Raw genomic sequence first — 18,443 nt, 5'->3', positions numbered from 1 at the left:
TTACACAACTCACTTACCGGACAAAAATGGTAGCTGCATTGCTTCATTTAAAACACTATTGGCCCATTGAAAACATATGATAAATAATGAGTTAACTTGGCAAATAATGTTTGATTCATATACTAAAACAAGTTACAAAAAGATCTTTTAAAAAAGGACTGCGTGTTTTCACTGGAAAAGCTGGGGCATTTTTTCTTTTAGGAATGGGCAGTTTGCATTGATCACATCAAGGATTTGACTAAAAAAAGGGTGAAGAACATCTGGTAATCCCTGAATAAGCTGTATTTTCTCACAGTCTCTGCAGTTTCCTGGTGCCTAACTGAGGAGAAACACCCAAAATCTGCCTCTCTAGTGTCATTCAGAATAAGTTACAGCCAATGGCCCCGAAGGAACTGTGCAATTTTAGCACCAGATTGTAACTTTATGAATGGGGCTGACCCCCCTACTCCACTCTACACTGATAATTAAATGATCAATTAAACATGTCAGGTTTGGGATGGTATTGAACAGCTTTGACAGAGAGTTTAGATTCGCAGCATCTGAAACCTCAGCAACAGCTTTCTTTACCTCCACCATTTAATACCAACCGCAAATAGCTAATCACCTGGATTTCTTTAGGGAAGAGACAGAGAGTAGAATTAGGGGACCAGGTTATCCCTGAGAAACCCCACAACCCCAAATCACAATCTGTAGAGAGCCGTCTATTCCAGGAGCAACATCATTAAACATGGAGCTGTGTAACTGAATCAATGCTCCTGCATGCTGGCTGCTAATAAGATATGGAGCCTTTTCACTTTAGGGCACTGGTTAGTGTTACCCGGGTTTTCAGAACCCCAGCAGGGGTAACGTAACTGTTTCACTTCAGGCAGTGCCAGGAATAAATCAATGGGAACACAGCAATTCTGTCTGATAAAAAGATTAATGCAAGTAAGTGAGCTCTATCTAAACTTCAGTTTATTAGATTTAAGCACACAGAGACATAAACAATAGGTTTCAAACATCCCAGATATTTACCTGAACTCTGAAACAGTATTAAGTAATTAACAGTGGGTTTGCAGTGGTCAGTTGCTCACCCACCAGGGAGAAAAGGTATCAGAAAAACCTCTCTCAAGATGACTTAAGAGGACCGCTGCAAAAGTACACTCTAGACTTTTTATAACTAACTTCTACAAAACACATAGGTCATAATGACCCTACTGGATCTTCACTTTTCTAACTTTCAATAAACTTCTAATATCAGAGGCATCTAGACTCAAGGTTTCCATCCACTTACCTTCTTTCTGTCTCCATTATTTACTTTTCTTTCCCCTCCTCCCACTCTGATTAGCAGAAACTGCCAGCTAGATTTTGAACTTATATCTAAAAGCTTTCCAATTAACCGTTAACTATGTGGTGTTCTTTTTTATTAATTCATGGTGGCTGAATGCTCATAATATGGTTGCAATTGGCTTGATCACATTCTGAGGTACACACACCCCTCAAATCCAGGGTAACTGTTAGTAGTCAGTGCAGACTGGTAGTGACAGGCAATAGTTACATCTCTGATGGCTGTGCAGTGGCCTACTTGAAATAAGTGTGTGGCCTCAATCCTAGACACTTGTCTGTATCACAGTTTCCATCTCCTATTGGCAATAAACGGCATCTGTCCTGGGTATTCTCGGAGTAGTCAGGGAGGGACCAGGAGGGCAGGGAAGTGGAACCCCATTCTGTACACCCTGCCGGGGTCCCTCCACATCAGGGGACTGCCATAACTGTGATGGCAGGGGAAAGCTGCCCCGCCACTGTCTGCACTCTACCTATTCTGCAGCTAGAGAGATTTGCCGTGGACCCAGTTCCCAGCTGGTGTAAATATGGGGTATTTCTCTTACCTCTGCAAAATCAGCCACAAGCAGCAGCTCCACATACTTCGTAGACTGCAAATCCTCCCGCTTCACCTGTGACAGAGCACCATGGAGATTAGTTGTGATTAATCATTTTTCTTGTCTGGCAATTGCTGCCTTACTGACGATGCCCCTGCCCCCTGTTACACATGGACACTTGTTTGCTTGAGCAGCCACTAGTTCCTAATCACTGTCTTCCTTTTGGAGGAACTATAACCCCTTGGTTTCATTTCCAGAGCCCTGCTCTTGGAGGACAGCAGTATCACCCTGCTCACAGATGATGAGCCACACCCTGCCGCATGTTGCACATTAGTGCCCTAGCTTACATGGTACACACTCACCCTGTGATGGTGTGCTGTGGCCCGGCCTGTCAATGTGTTGAGCCAGTGTGTGGTTGTGGTTTTTTCATGCAGATATCCACAAGTCCCCTTGGGAAGCCTCAAATGTTCTGATCTGTAGATCAAGTGTTGATCCTGGCTATCAGCGACCGGCTCTAAGATGTAACTGAGGTTGCTGCTCAGTACTATAAGACCACTGTTGAAATAAGAAACAGTGAGAGAAAGGATAGTTCACTAGTTAGTCAAGGATACAGAAAACCAGCATTTAATTTCCTGCTCCTCCAATGACTTCCTGTGCGATCTTGGGGAAGTCACTTAGGCCCAAAGCCACTAACTTTCACTGAAATCCTTTGACAATCTGGGCCTTAGCTTCTCAGTGTTTCTGTTCCCCATCCGTACTCTGGGAACAATAGGGGTGTTGTGAGGATAAACACATTAGTGATTGTGAGGTGCTCAGATACTGTGTGGAAGGAAGCTAGATAAATACTTCAGACAGGGAAATGAAGTTACCAGTTAATACAAGAACTTGTTGAGCTTCTTTTTTGTCTAAAATATGGTGCACCAAGAGGCTGATCAACTGAATCGCAAATTGGCATTTTGACAAAACAAGAAAATGTTTTGGTTTCTTCATCAATAGAAATTTGAGGTTTTGGGGTTATTTTCCTCCTTTGTCTCATTTCCTCAAAATGAAGGAAAAACCTTTCTCCCCAGACCCAGCCCCCATTTTCCAGTGCGAAAAAAGGGAAGGGAACCCAAGCCAAAAGCCTGTGCATTTTGAACCAAAACAATGTTTTTCATTTTGTTTCCCTTCATGAAAAAAAATTATGTGAAAATTTTCAACTGAAATGTCAATTTTTAAGGGTTTTTCCCCCATTTCCCCCTGCACAGAAAATACCATTTTCCAACCCAATCTAGTCCATAAATACAGAACTACAGCCTCTCCAGGATGCAGTCACATGGGGGCTGGGAATGTCAAAGGTGTATGGGAGAACAAAGCATCCTAACTCCCATAGTCTTTCAATGAGAGTTGGGTACCTAATTTCCTTAGGCTTCTCTGTAAATACCAGCCATGATCAATAATATGTTGTTTGTCATATAGTCATGTGCCTTAGATAATCGTTCTTGGGGCCTTTTCGGCTACAGCCCACAGGGAAGTGGGTAAGAATTTATTAACCTCAATTTCTCCATTTGTATTAGGGGGTAAGGAATGTAGGTGAGGCAAGGGATGAATTGCTGTTCTTCTTTTGCTGTTCTTCTGCACAGGGATGAATTTCATCCAGATTGTTTGAAATTATACTGAAGATTGGACAGAGACAATCCGTAACACCACTGCTGGTACATAACTAAACGGTGTTCCACGTAGGCTAAGAGCTCCTATTTTTGTCTCCTTCATGCAGGTTTAATTTCATTTCAGTCTTTGAGACACTGCAGGGGTTTGCCGTGATACAAATGGAAGCCAGGGAGCAACAGATCCTTATCACGTCCCATGCAGGAATTCCCTTCCCCCAACTGCCCAGGTTGGGACCCACCTCTGGCCGAGGCTTCTTCTGGCAAGCTATTTTGGTCTGTGCTTCCGTGCATGGCACAGTGTGGGAGGGGAACTAGCGCATCCTATTTAACAAACTGAGTGGCCGATAGAAAAGAGCTGTGAAAGAACATAAATAATTGATATGGTCATAGAACGCTCTTTCGTTCTAGTATGGGGTTGTATTCAGGATGCTCTCTGGGAGCGGGCATGCGATCCAGATTTCATATATTAGAAGCCTGTTATTTTCATTTAAAAGCTACTTGCTAGAGCAAGTTTCAGAATAGCAGCCATGTTAGTCTGTATACAAAAAAAAAGGAGTACTTGTGGCACCTTAGAGACTAACAAATTTTATTTGAGCATAAGCTTTCGTGAGCTACAGCTCACTTCATCGAAAGTTTTCAAAAGCTACAGCTCACTTCAGCTCACGAAAGCTTATGCTCAAATAAATCTGTTAGTCTCTAAGGTGCCACAAGTACTCCTTTTCTTTTTGCTAGAGCAAGAGTATCCAGGTGACCCCTTTCAAGCAAACTAGGGAGCCATTGTGGCGCTTTGCCTGATTTCCCCTACAGCTTTCCCCCACAAGCCCACGCTGTGCAGTGACTTAGGCACTGCTCTGTATTTCCAATACTATCCAGGAAGCAGTGGCCCCTTTTGATAGAAGCTGCATAGGATGGTCAGCAGACTCCTTCTCCAGGCCCCTGAAAGGTGCATGGCAGCCATAACAGAATCGGCACAAGACCAATGCCTTTGCCAGATCCATGCAGAAATCATCATCTGAAAGATCTGGAAAAGCTGAGCAGGCTTTAGAAGCATTAGAGAAGCCCTATCTCTCGTATTCCCAGTGCCAGAAACACACCTCACATTGCAGAGTTACTTTAGGGGTTGCAGAGCAATGCCAAATAAAGCTCACCCATATTGCTGAGGAAAAGATCCAGGTTAAATTCTGCTCTCGTTTACACTGGTGTTAGCCCACTTGAATCAACAGGGGTTGCCCCTCCAAAAGCAGCATTTGGCCCCATTAGCAGATGCCCAGAATGAATCCACTGGCGGGTTGCATAGCTGGGTGGTGGGGTTTCACTGAAAGCCTTGCTCCAAGCTTATGCTTCTTCTGCTTCAATGCAGGCCCCTTCCTCTTCTTTAGTTCCTCAGACACAAGCCCACTGTAGCCCTGCTGGTACTCGTGGCATTTGCTCACACAGTGGTTTATTACCACATAGTAACTGATGAGCTCACTTCTGCATAAACTTTATGAGATAGACTCTGTGGCCCTTGTCCTGCAAACACACCTGCATTGAATTTTAAGCATATGACTAGGGGCTAAAAGTTAAGCATGTGCATGAGTATTTGAATGATCGGGGTCTATGTTTGTACAGCACCCAGCACCACGGAGCCCCAGTCCTGATTAGGGACTCTTCATTTTCTAGCAGTAACATAGGTCAACAGCAAAACCTTAAGGGCCGACATCCGAGAATGCAAGCAAACTTTATGAGCGCACCCGTTTGCTCATCACAGATCCCACCTTTGCATGGACAAGCAGGCATTAGTGTTTGCAAATGAGTAACTGCTCCTTTATGTGCCCTATTCTCAGACCTCTGCCCCATCCCTGTCATACATCTCTAGAGATTGCACATCCCTCTGAGCGTTGCCCTTGACCTTGAAGGATCCTCCTTGCTGTCTGCGCCATCACTCGCTCAGCTTTGTGCTGGGAAGCTGCTGAGTTTTGCGAATGAACCAGCAGTTTATCCAGTTTGGAGAATCCATTTCAGTCATTTACTGTCCACTCAGGCTGGCAGGCTGTGGGCTTGTGCCTGCGACCAAGGCACATGAGAAGCCAAGGGCATCTTCATCCTGAGCTCTTTTTAGAACATGACCATATTGAACTGTCAGAAACTGTACCGAATTACCCACAGGACATATTGTGCCATGTTGCTCCAGGGGTACTTACAGCAGGGTGGGCATGCAAGGAGGCTCCCCCGTCTTCTTGCACTCCATGCAGCGATGGGACATGAATGTAGGCTTTCCATTCCACACAATGGGAGCCGGTCTCCCTGTGAATCGTCAGGGCACAGGACATCCCGAAGAAGGCAGGGTCAAGCGCCCCCTTCACTCTATTCTTTGATATTTGTATGGCAGTAGCTCCTAGCAGCCCCAGTCACAGACCAAGACCCAATTGTGCTGGGTGCTGTGCAAACACAGAGCGAGAAGATGGTCCCTGTTCCTAAGAGCTTAGCCAACAGAACTGGCCAGGTGCTGCATGCTGCCCCCCAGGAAGAGGAAAATCAGCGAGGACGCTCGCCAGGTGGCAGCTTTGCTTCCCTGACTTCAGCTGGTAAAAGCTGTGATCAAGATTCACAGGATGGGGCTGTTTCTACGTGGAGCCCCCCATATTTGTCGTGTAATATCAAGATGCTAAAATCGCACTAAGACAGTTTCCTGGTGGAAAGTGTAACGGCTTCTGGAGGTTTTCCTCTTGCACATGCATTTTTAACACTATTCCTAGGTGGCTACGTTGCCATTCTCCCCACATTGTAGCAGAAACCTTGTTTGCACTATTGTAATCAAGGGCTGATGGAAGTATGTTTCCCATGTGGTTCTGGTTTTCTCAACTGGCCTTTTTCCATGCAACAGGTTTGGAAAGGCTCTGTGTTTAACGGGGGTCTTTGCCCAGTGGAAAATGTATAGATTTGGGGGTAGAATGGCTGTGCTTGATAGCTCTGCAGGGAAAGTGAAAACAGATGTGTGCTCGGCTTCCATACATCATTGTTTAGAACAGTTCCTTGGGCCAGTGTGCAGCACCATGGTTGGGGCGCAGTGCAGCACGACTGCACGTTAGCTGAACTAGAGCCGTTTCCTCTGATACTAAGAATAAAGAACCTGGAAGAATGTGGGATAAAACAGAAGTAGGGCACACCAGTGATTTCTTCTGCTTTTTTATGGCAAGTGGATTATTTATTGCAAAACACAGGTGGCCACTTTGTCCTGTTTATACCACCAGATATTTCATCTACATTAAAAGCACTTGAGGTTGTTGAGGGTTTTTTTTGGCAAGGCCTGTTTCCTGACTGGACTAAATCTCCCCAGCCCAGCTTCCAACCAGCTTTCAGCTGGAGTTGACTGCAAACAGTGTCCTATTTATAAACAGATGTGAAGTATCTTAACTAAGAGCCTTCAAATGCATGTGACATTTAGGGTTGTCAACTTTGTAATGTTTAAAAATCGGACACTCCAGCAGGAGTGCCGAAACCTCTCCTGTCCCACCCCTTCCCCAAGGCCTCACCTCTGCCCCACCTCTCCCCCCAAGGCCCCGCTCCTGCCCTGCCCCTTTCCCCTGAGGCCCCGCCTCCATTTGCTCCCATTTCGCCATCCCTCCATCATTCACGGCTTTTCCCGTCTCCCCCCGTCCCTACGTGGGTCGGGAGGGACTCTCCTGCAGAGCTGGGGCAGGGAGCTGCAGCCACCCAATGCAGGTAGGAGGTGACCCTGACTGAGTAAGGGCCTGATCCAGGTGATGACTTGGCATCTCCCCACCTCCCCCACCCGCAGTAACTGGACTTTGGGTGTCCTGTCAGTAGACCTGACCGGACACCATCAGGTCCCCTTTTCAACCGGACAGCTGGCCACCCTAGTTGTGGGCCCAGATCCCTAGCTGCGGTAAGTGAATGTAGCTCTGTTGGTTTCACTAGAGCTATGCTGATTTACACTTGCTGAGGATCTGGTCTTTTTTTCTGCCCAGGACTAAAATTGGTTGGAAATTTGTCAAACGCTTTTTAAGTGTGTCAACTCCAACAAAAATTCCTGTGGACAAAATATTCAAAAGTTATTTATTTTTACTCAGTTTCCAACCAAAGTGTCAGTTCCAACTTGGAAAACAAGGTTTCGTTGCCACAATTCAAAAGTTCAAGTCGAACCATTTGTTGAAGCCGACCCTTTCCCACAGAAAACTTTGCTTTTTACCAATCCACGTTTCCTGGCCAAAAACTTTTAGTTGGAAAATTCCCGACTAGCTCTAATGCTACAACCTTGCTAGGGAGTCACATGAAGGGCTGCCTGGAGACCCTGGAAAGGATGAGGGGAGGCCAAAGGACTGTCAGATGCTTGTTTTGTCTGGGTTTGCCTGAATCTTACCGTAGCCCTTTGCATGCGCTGAGTGTGACGCTGGATTGTTCCATGCCTCGCACAACACCATGGTAGAAGCAATGGTTCTGGAAAAGAGAAAGGAGATTGTCTAGGGAAGGAAGAGTTTGGTGAGTTCTTTTATTGCAGGAGGGTGGAATTAACACCTGGGCAGAAAGGACCAGTACAGGACCTGGGTGCGCAATGACAGAGCCTTTAATTCTCTCTAGTACTGTCCCTCCTGCCACCAGGTGAGACTTTAATGCAACAACAATAACAAAAAACAGAGGTCCCCTGATTCAAACCTAGCATCCCGGCTGTCATAATATGGCCTTGTGGATATGCATGAACATGCTCTTCACTGCTAATAAAATCTAAGGTGCTGTAATGTTCCGAGAAAGCTTCACAGACGAGCAGACCAGGCTGCAGCACTAAGGGCTTGATCCAAAGCTTGTTGAAGTCAGTCAACGGGAATCTGTCTATTGACTTCATCTGCTTTTGGATCAGGCCCTGAAGAATGTGCTGACCTCATACTTTAGTTCTATAAAGGGTTATATGTTATAGACCGGAAAGTCCATTTAGATGGGCTCATCTCAAAACAAAAGGCAGACTATGATAGGAACAAGGAAGCCACTAGGGCCAACATGCTGACAGCATTCCATCACAGCCCAAACGCGTCACCCAGCTGTGCGCCTCTGGGAGGAGAGACGGGAGCAAACAGTAGCAGGGAAAATTATCTCATCGTCTTTATCTTTTCGTTTAAAATTCTAACCAATGTATATCTTTGTGCAATTGCAGCCGAGAGTCCTTGTCTGAGATCCGCAATTCATGATGGTTTTTCTGACCAGGAGCCAGCTGGCATGGGCTAGTCTCACAAAAGGCTGGGAACACAACAAGCATGGAGCTTGCACTTTGCAAAGATGAGTGTCAAAAGCAAAGGGATGAACAGCAGCGTTGGAAGGCAATGGGGCTGAGTCTCCTAAGTCATTTCAGTGCTTTGGAAAATTCTCTCTCTGCTCTGGTTTATATTCATTGGGGTGAGCCCAGATTGGGTATTTGGAATCTGGGGAAGACCTTGGCTTACAGAAGTGGAAAAAGCAACACTTTCCCCAGGTCTTCGCTTTCAAGAGCTCCAAAATTCTGCAGAGACTAGAAAGAAACAGCGAGAGGCAGGCAAAGGGAGAGGTTTCCCTGCAGATCTCTGCCACGGCCCCGCAGACCTACTATGAAGCGTCCGTCGGACTCTGCCCACCAAAGAACTCATCTGAGATGGGACCATTGACTGGCCAAAGGTTTGGGGGTGCAAACAGTTGCCCACTGGAGACATCTACAGGCTGAGAATTCCAAACTCAATTCACATTCCACCCAGTCCAGTTGGAAACTCAAGTCTCCAGAGGATGAAGCCCCATCCCCTCTCTGTACCCTCTCCTTGGATTCGCCTGCACCAGCATACTTACTGTGTGGTTGAAAGTGATGGTGTGGGGCATTCCAGTCTGGGTATAGTGGGTTTCAGTGTAGCCTGGTGCAAAGAGGTGCCTACCAATAGCAAGGCAAAAAAAAAAGGACATTTCTTTAGACTTGGCACATTATTATTGAATCATCTCTGCTGGGATATCTGACAATCACAGTGCAAGAAGGGCCTGATCCAGCTCCCGTTTAAATCAGTGGAAACACTCCCATTAACGTCAGTGGGTGTTGGACTGGGTCGCAAGGCGTTTAGTGTGGGAGTTCTTTGTTATGAGTCTCATAGACTTCAAGGCTAGAAGGGACCATCATGATCATCTGGTCCGACCTCCTGCATGTTACAGGCCACGGAACATCACCCACCCACTGCTGTAATAGATCCCAAATCTCTGGCTGAGTTACTGAAGTCTTCAATTCATGATTTAAAGACTTCAAGTTGCAGAGAATCCACCATTTACACAAAACCTGCAAGTGACCCATGTCCCATACTGCAGAGGAAGGCAAAAAAAAAAAAAAAAAAAAAACAACAACAAAACCCCCCCAGGGTTTCTGCCAATCTGACTTGGGGAAAAATTCCTTCCCAGCCCCCAATATGGCAATCAGTTAGACACTGAGCATGTGGGCTAGGCCCACCAGCCAGACCCCTGGGAAAGAATTCTTTATTGTAACTCAAATCCCTCCCTATCTAGTGTCCCATCACTGGCTGTTGGAGATATTTGCTGCTAGCAGTCACAGATGGGCTACATGCCATTGTAGGCAGTCCCAGCATACCACCCCCTCCATAAACTTATCACGCTCAGTCTTGAAGCCAATTAAATTTTTTGCCCCCCACTGCTCCCCTTAAGAGGTTATTCCAGAACTTCACTCCTCTGGTGGTTAGAAAACTTTGTCGAATTTCAAGTCTAAACTTGCTGATAGCTTGTTTATCTCCATTTGTTCTTGTGCCCACATTGGCGATTAACTTAAATAACTCCTCTCCCTCCCTAGTGTTTATCCCTCTGATGTATTTATGGAGCACAATCATATCTCCCCTCTGCCTTCGTTTGGTTAGGCTAAACAAGCTATAACGAACAGTATAAAATTGGTTTCAGAGTAGCAGCCGTGTTAGTCTGTATTCGCAAAAAGAAAAGGAGTACTTGTGGCACCTTAGAGACTAACAAATTTATTTGAGCATAAGCTTTCGTGAGCTACAGCTCACTTCATCGGATGCATTCAGTGGAAAATACAGTGGGGAGATTTATATACACACACACAGAGAACATGAAACAATGGGTTTATCATACACACTGTAAGGAGAGTGATCACTTAAGATGAGCCATCACCAGCAGGAGTGGGGGAAGAGGAAAACCTTTCATGGTGACAAGCGAGGTGGGCCATTTCCAGCAGTTAACAAGAACATCTGAGGAACAGTGGGGGGTGGGGTGGGGGGGAGAAATAACATGGGGAAATAGCTTTACTTTGTATAATGACTCATCCACTCCCAGTCTCTATTCAAGCCTAAATTAATTGTATCCAGTTTGCAAATTAATTCCAATTCAGCAGTCTCTCGCTGGAGTCTGTTTTTGAAGTTTGTTGAAGGATAGCCACCCTCAGGTCTGTAATCGAGTGACCGGAGAGACTGAAGTGTTCTCCAACTGGTTTTTGAATGTTATAATTCTTGATAAAAAGAAAAGGAGTACTTGTGGCACCTTAGAGACTAACAAATTTATTAGAGCATAAGCTTTCGTGAGCTACAGCTCACTTTTTTTTTTCCACCAAATGCATCCGATGAAGTGAGCTGTAGCTCACGAAAGCTTATGCTCTAATAAATTTGTTAGTCTCTAAGGTGCCACAAGTACTCCTTTTCTTTTTGCGAATACAGACTAACACGGCTGCTACTCTGAAACCTATAATTCTTGATGTCTGATTTATTAGTATAAAATTGAACGAAGTGAAAAAAAAACATGGCCAATGGAAGATGAACCTTTTTGGGAGCAGTCACTATGGAGCTTTTCTCTGGTACATATGCCACCCTCTGCCATGCAACATTTACCTCTAATGCAGCACTTTCCATCTGCCAAGCCCTCCACTAACACACTTTCAGAAAATGAAGTGAGCTGTAGCTCACGAAAGCTTATGCTCAAATAAATTTGTTAGTCTCTAAGGTGCCACAAGTACTCCTTTTCTTTTTTTGAGAAACAAGAGAGGGGCTAATGGCTTGCACACAACATCAATGCAATCAGAGCATCTGCGAGACCAATATTATATGTCTCCTCTCCCTGCCCAGAGGGAACTTGAATGCGGAGAGGCTCAGAAGTTCAAAGGTTAATGGCCATTGACACACAAACACTGCATTCAGATAATTTTGTCTCATGAAATACACTCATGCCTATAAGTGCTCAGCTAGTCATCTTCCTAAGAGCTCCTTCAAAACATTTATTAAATGAAATCGGAACAAAGGAAAGCATGCTTGTGAATCCCAAACTCAGCCACTGAATGATGCCCCGCTCTGTAGCACTGTGCCCACACGGCAAGGCCCCTCACTGCCACCACTGTATTTTGGTTCATTCATAAATCCTGCCCCTGGTTTCAACAAACTCAAATGGTAACATTTTTAAAAAACGAAATAAAGAAATATGACTGCAGAGAGTAAAAAAAGCTGATGCACCAGCCAGGTTTCCATGGGACACAGAACTGCACTAATAATAATAATAATTTCCTGTACAATGATGATTTTCAGAGACTTAGGGATACAATATGAAGAAAACCACAAGATTTCACTTGAGGTTTTTAGACTGCAAACTCTACAGGACAGGGACTGCATGTTCTTATATGTTTGAGCAATGCCCAGACCAATGGGTTCACTCATCCTCTAGTACTACTGACACATAGATTCAAAGATTTTAAGCCTAGAAGGGAATGTTTGATCATCTAATCTGACCTGGCCATAGAATTTAAGAATAGGAATGGAAGGGACCTCCTGGTTTGAGTCCAGTCACAGGCTCCTCTGTTAGTGCAAGTAATTTCATCCAGTTACTCCTGTACTGAGCCCAATAACTTGTGTTTGGCTAAAGAATCTAAAGAATCAGACGAAGGTTTTTAACCATCAGAGGAGTGAAGTTTTGGAATAGCCTTCCAAGGGAAGCAGTGGGGGCAAAAGATCTATCTGGTTTTAAGATTCTACTCGATAAGTTTATGGAGGAGATGGTATGATGGGATAATGGGATTTTGGTAAGTTATTGATCTTTAAATATTCAGGGTAAATTGGCCAAATCCCCTGAGATGGGATATTAGATGGATAGGATCTGAGTTACTATAGAAAATTCTTTCCTGGGTATCTGGCTGGTGAATCTTGCCCATATGCTCAGGGTTTAGCTGATCGCCATATTTGGGGTCGGGAAGGAATTTTCCTCCAGGGCAGATTGGAGAGGCCCTGGAGGTTTTTCGCCTTCCTCTGTAGCATGGGGCATGGTTGACTTGAGGGAGGCTTCTCTGCTCCTTGAAGTCTTTGAACCATGATTTAAGGACTTCAATAGCTCAGACATGGGTGAGGTTTTTCATAGGAGTGGGTGGGTGAGATTCTGTGGCCTGCGCTGTGCAGGAGGTCGGACTAGATGATCAGAATGGTCCCTTCTGACCTTAGTATCTATGAATCTATGAATCTCTCCAGAAATTCATCCAGTCTTCAGCTGAAGACACCAAGAGATGGAAAACCAACCATCATCATCATCTCAAATGAGAATGGGGTTTGTGCCCCTTGTGTTTTGACATTAGGCCATAAAAGTTGTGATCCAAATTCATCATGGTTGAAGCCTGGGCATATTCAGATTCAGGGTTTTGGTTTAGTCCAACATGCATTTTGGGGAAGGGGATCAGCTGTGAAGTCTGGATCCAGCTTGAGCTACAAATTTCCCCCAGGGCTCTGGGCTGTCCATATCTGAGTGCTGTTATAAACCCATCTCTGTTCCTGTTACAATGTAATGGCCTGAGAATGGGTTCAGATGGTGCCATTTTACAGCTTGCAAAACCTTCTTTGGCATAGGAACAAGGCAAAGTTTGACACCCTATTCAGGACCTGACCTTATACAGGCAAAATCCCCCCTGAGTTTAACAAGGAGCCTGGGATCATGGGAAAGGCAAAGCAAGCTGGACTGCTCTCAGCACTTCACGAGTAAGCATCTGGATTGGGTACCAGGGGCGATGCTGATGTGGTGCCGTCTCCTCCTCCGCTTTCACCCAGGTGGCTGAGTTTGCAAAATTAGGAAATAAGGCTGGCAGGTGAATGGCAAACCGGAGAAAGTCACAGCCCGTCTCCATCTCAGCAGCAGCCCACAGGGCAGACCCCGACAAAAACCAGCCACCCCATCTCTAAAAGCCTGTAAAACGATCTTGTAAAGGGACCCATCACAGATATGTACAAAGCACCCCGTGCGGTACTGTCGACTGTCTAGGCATCACACTTGGCATCACGCGAGGATGCCATAGTTGGGGACTGGGATATTCAGCGTCTGCGCCAGCTCGTACTCAGCTGTTACTCAGTAGGGATTGTTACATTCCAGGCAGTGGGTTTCTTAAAGTGCAAGTGCAAAGTGGGGTGGGCAGAATGTGCTTGTGCCCTTTTTATGCTTTATAAAGAAGGCCTGATGCGTTGTGGGTTCCAACCTCCTCCAAGTAACAAAATTTAAGTGGTTGTTTCTTTAAATGGCTTGTTTTTTGACAGGATGCATATAGGTCTTGCCACTCCTGGAAGACTCTACGGTTAGAGAATTAGCAGGTTTAGGATGTCAGAGATTCCGAGAAAGTGAAACCTGACTGATTGAATAAAAATCCCTTCCCCATTCAGAGTGTTTGAAACCCTTTCCTTTGCCCTATATTTAACTCAAACCCTTGTGAGAAAAGCTCAGGCTGGCTTTGTTAAGGATTCAGCCCGAAGCCCCTTCAGTTAAGGGATGGAAAGACCCAATCCACCTCTCTGAGTCGTCCAAGAAGTGCTCCACTAACACCAGGAAAGAACAGAATTCCCAATATTCCTAAGGGGAAAAACAAGCAAAATATAAATAAACAAACTCCAAAAACTTTTCTAGGGGGAGAATAAACCCTGTCAAGTCATCTTTACAAATCACAAAGAAGAAAACCCCTCCCCCCCGCTATTTTTTTATTCCCCCTTTGCAGGTCGCTTCTAGGCAATGTGACCACTCTCTCCCCAGCAGGCAGCACCCGGAGACTTCCGTGTAGGTTGCATTTCCCTGAGCTAAATGCAAACAGCACTTTCAAAAATGACTTGCTAGCGTCTCATCTCCTGAGATGCCCCTTTCTCCCTTGCCAGGCTACAATGGAAAATGTTCTTTCATGCCACAGATGAGACTGCCGCTTGCCTCCATGCAGATAATCATTCTCTTCAAGTCGGGGAGAAGTAGAAGTCATGTTTGGCAGCGTTCCGTTTGAGCCCAATTGATGTCTGGAATATGACTGCTTTTGTCTCTGCTTTCAAACTTCATTGTAGCCCAGCAAAGCTCATGTGGCTTCTTTCTGATGTGCTAATGCTCATCGCTGGATACCTCATTATTGGCCCGGCCTTGAATAGTGCTGGTATCAGCTATTGCATATCTGTAAACAGCAGATAATCACAGAAACACCAACCTACAGAAAAACGTCTCCCTATAATCTTCTCCCTGACTATCCTAGCTTGCTCAGCTGAAACGAATGTTTCATTACCAAATTGCATTAACTTCCAGGAAATTGCTTTGAGCAATGTGTTTATGAGAGGCTCTGGATTGTGTGAAAGTCTCTGCTTAGAACCTATGGGGCAGATCCTCAACCGACGAAAATTGATGTTGTTCCACTGAAGTCAGGAGGCAGGATTGGGCTCCTAGCCAGCGGATCTTACATCAGTGAGGCTCTGGCCTTCATTGCCCACTTTTCAAACATGCTTTCTCTGGCACTATGCGGTCGCTTTGTGCCAAACTGCTAGCCCTAAAGCTGGCATCACTGGCTCAGAGGCAATCACCCCACTGCAAGGTGATACAGGGCCAGCCAGCACAGGTGCTGTCAAGCTCTTTTTCCCCACTCTGCTGATGGTGTGTCAGGAAAAACAGGGCATGAGCGGGGGAAAGGGTCCATGGGGCTGGGAATAACCCTGTCCCGTGCTGATTCCTGGCCATGGTTTCAGGTGCTGGGTTGATCTGAGGCCTGCCTAAGTTAGAGTAGTCCTCAGGCTGCTCTAACCAGCAGAGGGGCTGGCTCTCAGCACCCATACTCACTCCTCCCTGACCTGCACACATCAGCTCCATTCCAGAGCAGCTGACTTCCCCGTGCTGGAGCTCGGATGCTGGCTGGAAATAGGCTGCTGCTAGTTTTCATTGAACGGACATCCTGTGGAGCCGGTTCAGCTCTGAGCAGAACAGCCAAATGAGCAAAGGCCTGGCCCGCTGCCACAATGTACAGATGTCTTAAAGACTCTGTTCTGCTGAAGACCGGCTTGGAGTGATCTTGGCCCAGTGCAGCTCTGTCAATGATGTCATTGTTTTAAACAAAGGGTCCAGCTTAATGCCACTGAGCTGCTGCATGAACGGGCCTGCAGGGAAGGCCTGGTGTCCTCATTCAGGGGTGTCTCTGGTTTGCTGTCTCAGACACAGTGACAGGGCAGGTCCAGTATTCAGTGAATGAGGCTGACGGCATTTTGCAGGAGAAGGCAGCATTATGTAACGGAGACGGGGCATGGGATGCAGGGAGCCCCTGTTGGGAGGCTGGTTCCTGGGGTTCCCTGGAGAGCACTGCCTGCAACCCCGTCAGCTAAACAGAACAGGGAGAGAATGAAAGGCTCCCTTCCCTCTTCCTTTTCTTGTCAGATCTCCAAGAGCAGCAGAAAGCAAGATAAACGAATTGCAAATAGGTGGCAGGGAAAGAGGCCCTGGGAAGCCCCTAATTTCCATTGGAGTCAACACTTGGCGGTACTGGGGCTTAGATAAGACATGGGCTAGATAGGGGCTGAATAAAACATATGGTGGGAGATTTTCCAAGTTGCCTAGGAAGTTTAGAGGCATGGTCACATTAATTTAAATGGGAATAGGGGTCCAATCCCTAAGTGGTTTTGGAAAAATCTCTGCCAGTGTTTCCACAATAAATTGGTCTTCCAGTGTCTTAGAGCCAGTAAAATATTTACAACAGGCATAATTGACTAGCACAGTCCTGTACCGTGCTGGGAACCTTCAATGACCAATGATTTCAATGGGAGGTGCTCAGAAATGATATACTCAGAGGTCTTCAACTGAGTTTGGCTGGGCTTCAGTGGATGTCCATAGTTGTCCTTTGAGATGGGTGGGTTCTTCTAATGAACTCAGTGGAGCTAACAACTCATTTGGGGATAGTGATACAATGCCGTCAGTCTGCATGGGTAGGTGCCATTTTTAAAATAAATACAAATATCTTGGATGTATGAACACAATTTTTCAAAACCCAAAAGCCAACAAACAGGCCACATATCTCTTGTGGGAAATGTCAGCTGTTTTCATTTTGGTCTAGCGAATGACTGAAGAGAGTCTATAACCAGATTGAGAGCTCTGAATTTTTTCCATCCCTCTCTCTTCTCAAATAATAATAAATCTGCTCAAACTGATTGCCAAGAACATTTTGGGGTGGGAGGGATTCATTTCCCTGTCAGGCTTTCTACACCAGATTTGTCTACATTTGGGGGCTATTCCTCCTTTCACAGAGTGGAACCACTCCATTGACTGCAGCAGAATCACACTGGTGTACCAAAGGAGACTTTGATCCCTCTTCGCCAGCCACTTTGCTAAAAATCCCCCAACAGAGCTTATTGTGAGAAACTCAGCTGGCCCTTCCCTCTAACATCCAGCCTGGTAGTAATAATTTTCAGGGCTGCTTTTTAACATCCAACTACAACTGGAGAGGGAAACAAGTAAGCCCCTCTGGAGTCCTCTGGATAAAACCTGACTTTTTCAAATAGCTGGAATCCACCAAGGCTCTTTGCTGGTGTTGGTGACTCAGATGCACATGAAGTCTGGAACCAGCACATCTCACTTTCTCAAGGCCTTTTCCTGGGGTAATGAGAACACGTTTATTGCTCTGGCAAAATAGGCTTGAAAGGGGAGGCAACTCTCCAGCGCTGAAGGTAAAACTCAGCTGCCTGTTTCAGGGTATTGAAAAGACTCCTCTCAGCCAGGTCAGTGACATTTGGGGTGTCAGTGATATTTGGGGTGGAAGAGCCATGCAATGAAGTCATGCCTGCAGAGTCAGCAACACGTCCCGCTGCACTTCGCAATGGATAAGGCCAACATACAAAGAGGAAGAGGACAGGAAATGGATTTCCTGGCTGGGAAGTCGTGCAATCACGGCAGTCAGGGAACAGATAATTTAGAGGGGTACGTTTCCTTCTCTCCTCCCCCACATTACAAAGAAATCACTAAACAGACCAAATGAAAGAGGAGGAGGAAGAGCAGCTGCATGTCTCCAGGTGCTAACTCCATTTTCCTAATGGTAAAAAAGCCCTTCATGAGCAGATCAAATGCTTCTTGCCCCTTGCCTCCATCACACCACCCCTCGTCTCTCCCCCAATGCAGGAAGCCATTAGGTACGGATAGTGTGTGGACATGGTGTGGAAGATCTGGAATACCCTTCCAGCTGGGAGGTGGACAAACCCCTTTTGGTCAGCAATCACTGAAACAAGTATTGTAGAGGCAGGAAATGACAATCAACCAGTGACCCCCAGCTTCTTTATCTGACAGCTCAGAGCATCAGATACAGGCCTCCCTTGTTATTTCAGACTCGGAAATGGTACTGTTTAGAGGTGGCATGTTTTTGCTTCTGAGGTAAAGGAGTCTAAAATTAGATCTCTCTGTTGGGCTGGGAGCCTGTGAATTCTGTCTGTGCTAGGAGGTTAACTGCTCTCAGCCAGCCACAGTACATTTTGGCTTCCATTGCATGGAATTTGCCTTGCACTTGGTTAAAAATGCCCTTTGGAGGCCTGATGCCATTCCCTTCATTCAAACAAGATGCCTCCTGAGGTCAGCAGGAGCTTTGTGTGCATTAGGAATATGTGATCCAACCCTCTGTTCCCAGCATGATGCTGTAACTGCACTACAGCCAACCAGGGGGCAGGACAGGGGCAGAAAAGCTATGAGG

The 18,443-nt window shown here is 45.8% G+C and overlaps 1 protein-coding gene across 6 annotated transcripts in view; it reads right to left on the bottom strand.

Annotated features, from left to right (window-relative positions):
• The window catches only part of ADAM19 (ADAM metallopeptidase domain 19), a 54,874-nt gene that overhangs the window by 24,002 nt on the left and 12,429 nt on the right, over positions 1-18,443 (bottom strand). For all 6 annotated transcript variants that reach the window (XM_038414249.2, XM_038414248.2, XM_043520264.1 and 3 more), the window contains 4 exons: positions 9,317-9,395; positions 7,872-7,948; positions 2,222-2,414; positions 1,869-1,934 (listed from right to left, as the gene is read on the bottom strand). In XM_038414249.2, the coding sequence (XP_038270177.1) occupies positions 1,869-1,934; positions 2,222-2,414; positions 7,872-7,948; positions 9,317-9,395 (415 nt within the window). The remainder of the gene's footprint in view (positions 1-1,868; positions 1,935-2,221; positions 2,415-7,871; positions 7,949-9,316; positions 9,396-18,443) is intronic.

This window comes from Dermochelys coriacea, chromosome 8, assembly GCF_009764565.3.
Source record: "Dermochelys coriacea isolate rDerCor1 chromosome 8, rDerCor1.pri.v4, whole genome shotgun sequence".
Lineage (NCBI taxonomy): Eukaryota > Metazoa > Chordata > Testudines > Dermochelyidae > Dermochelys > Dermochelys coriacea.
Note: the sequence above shows the minus strand (reverse complement) of the source record. Positions and strands in the feature narration are given on the sequence as shown.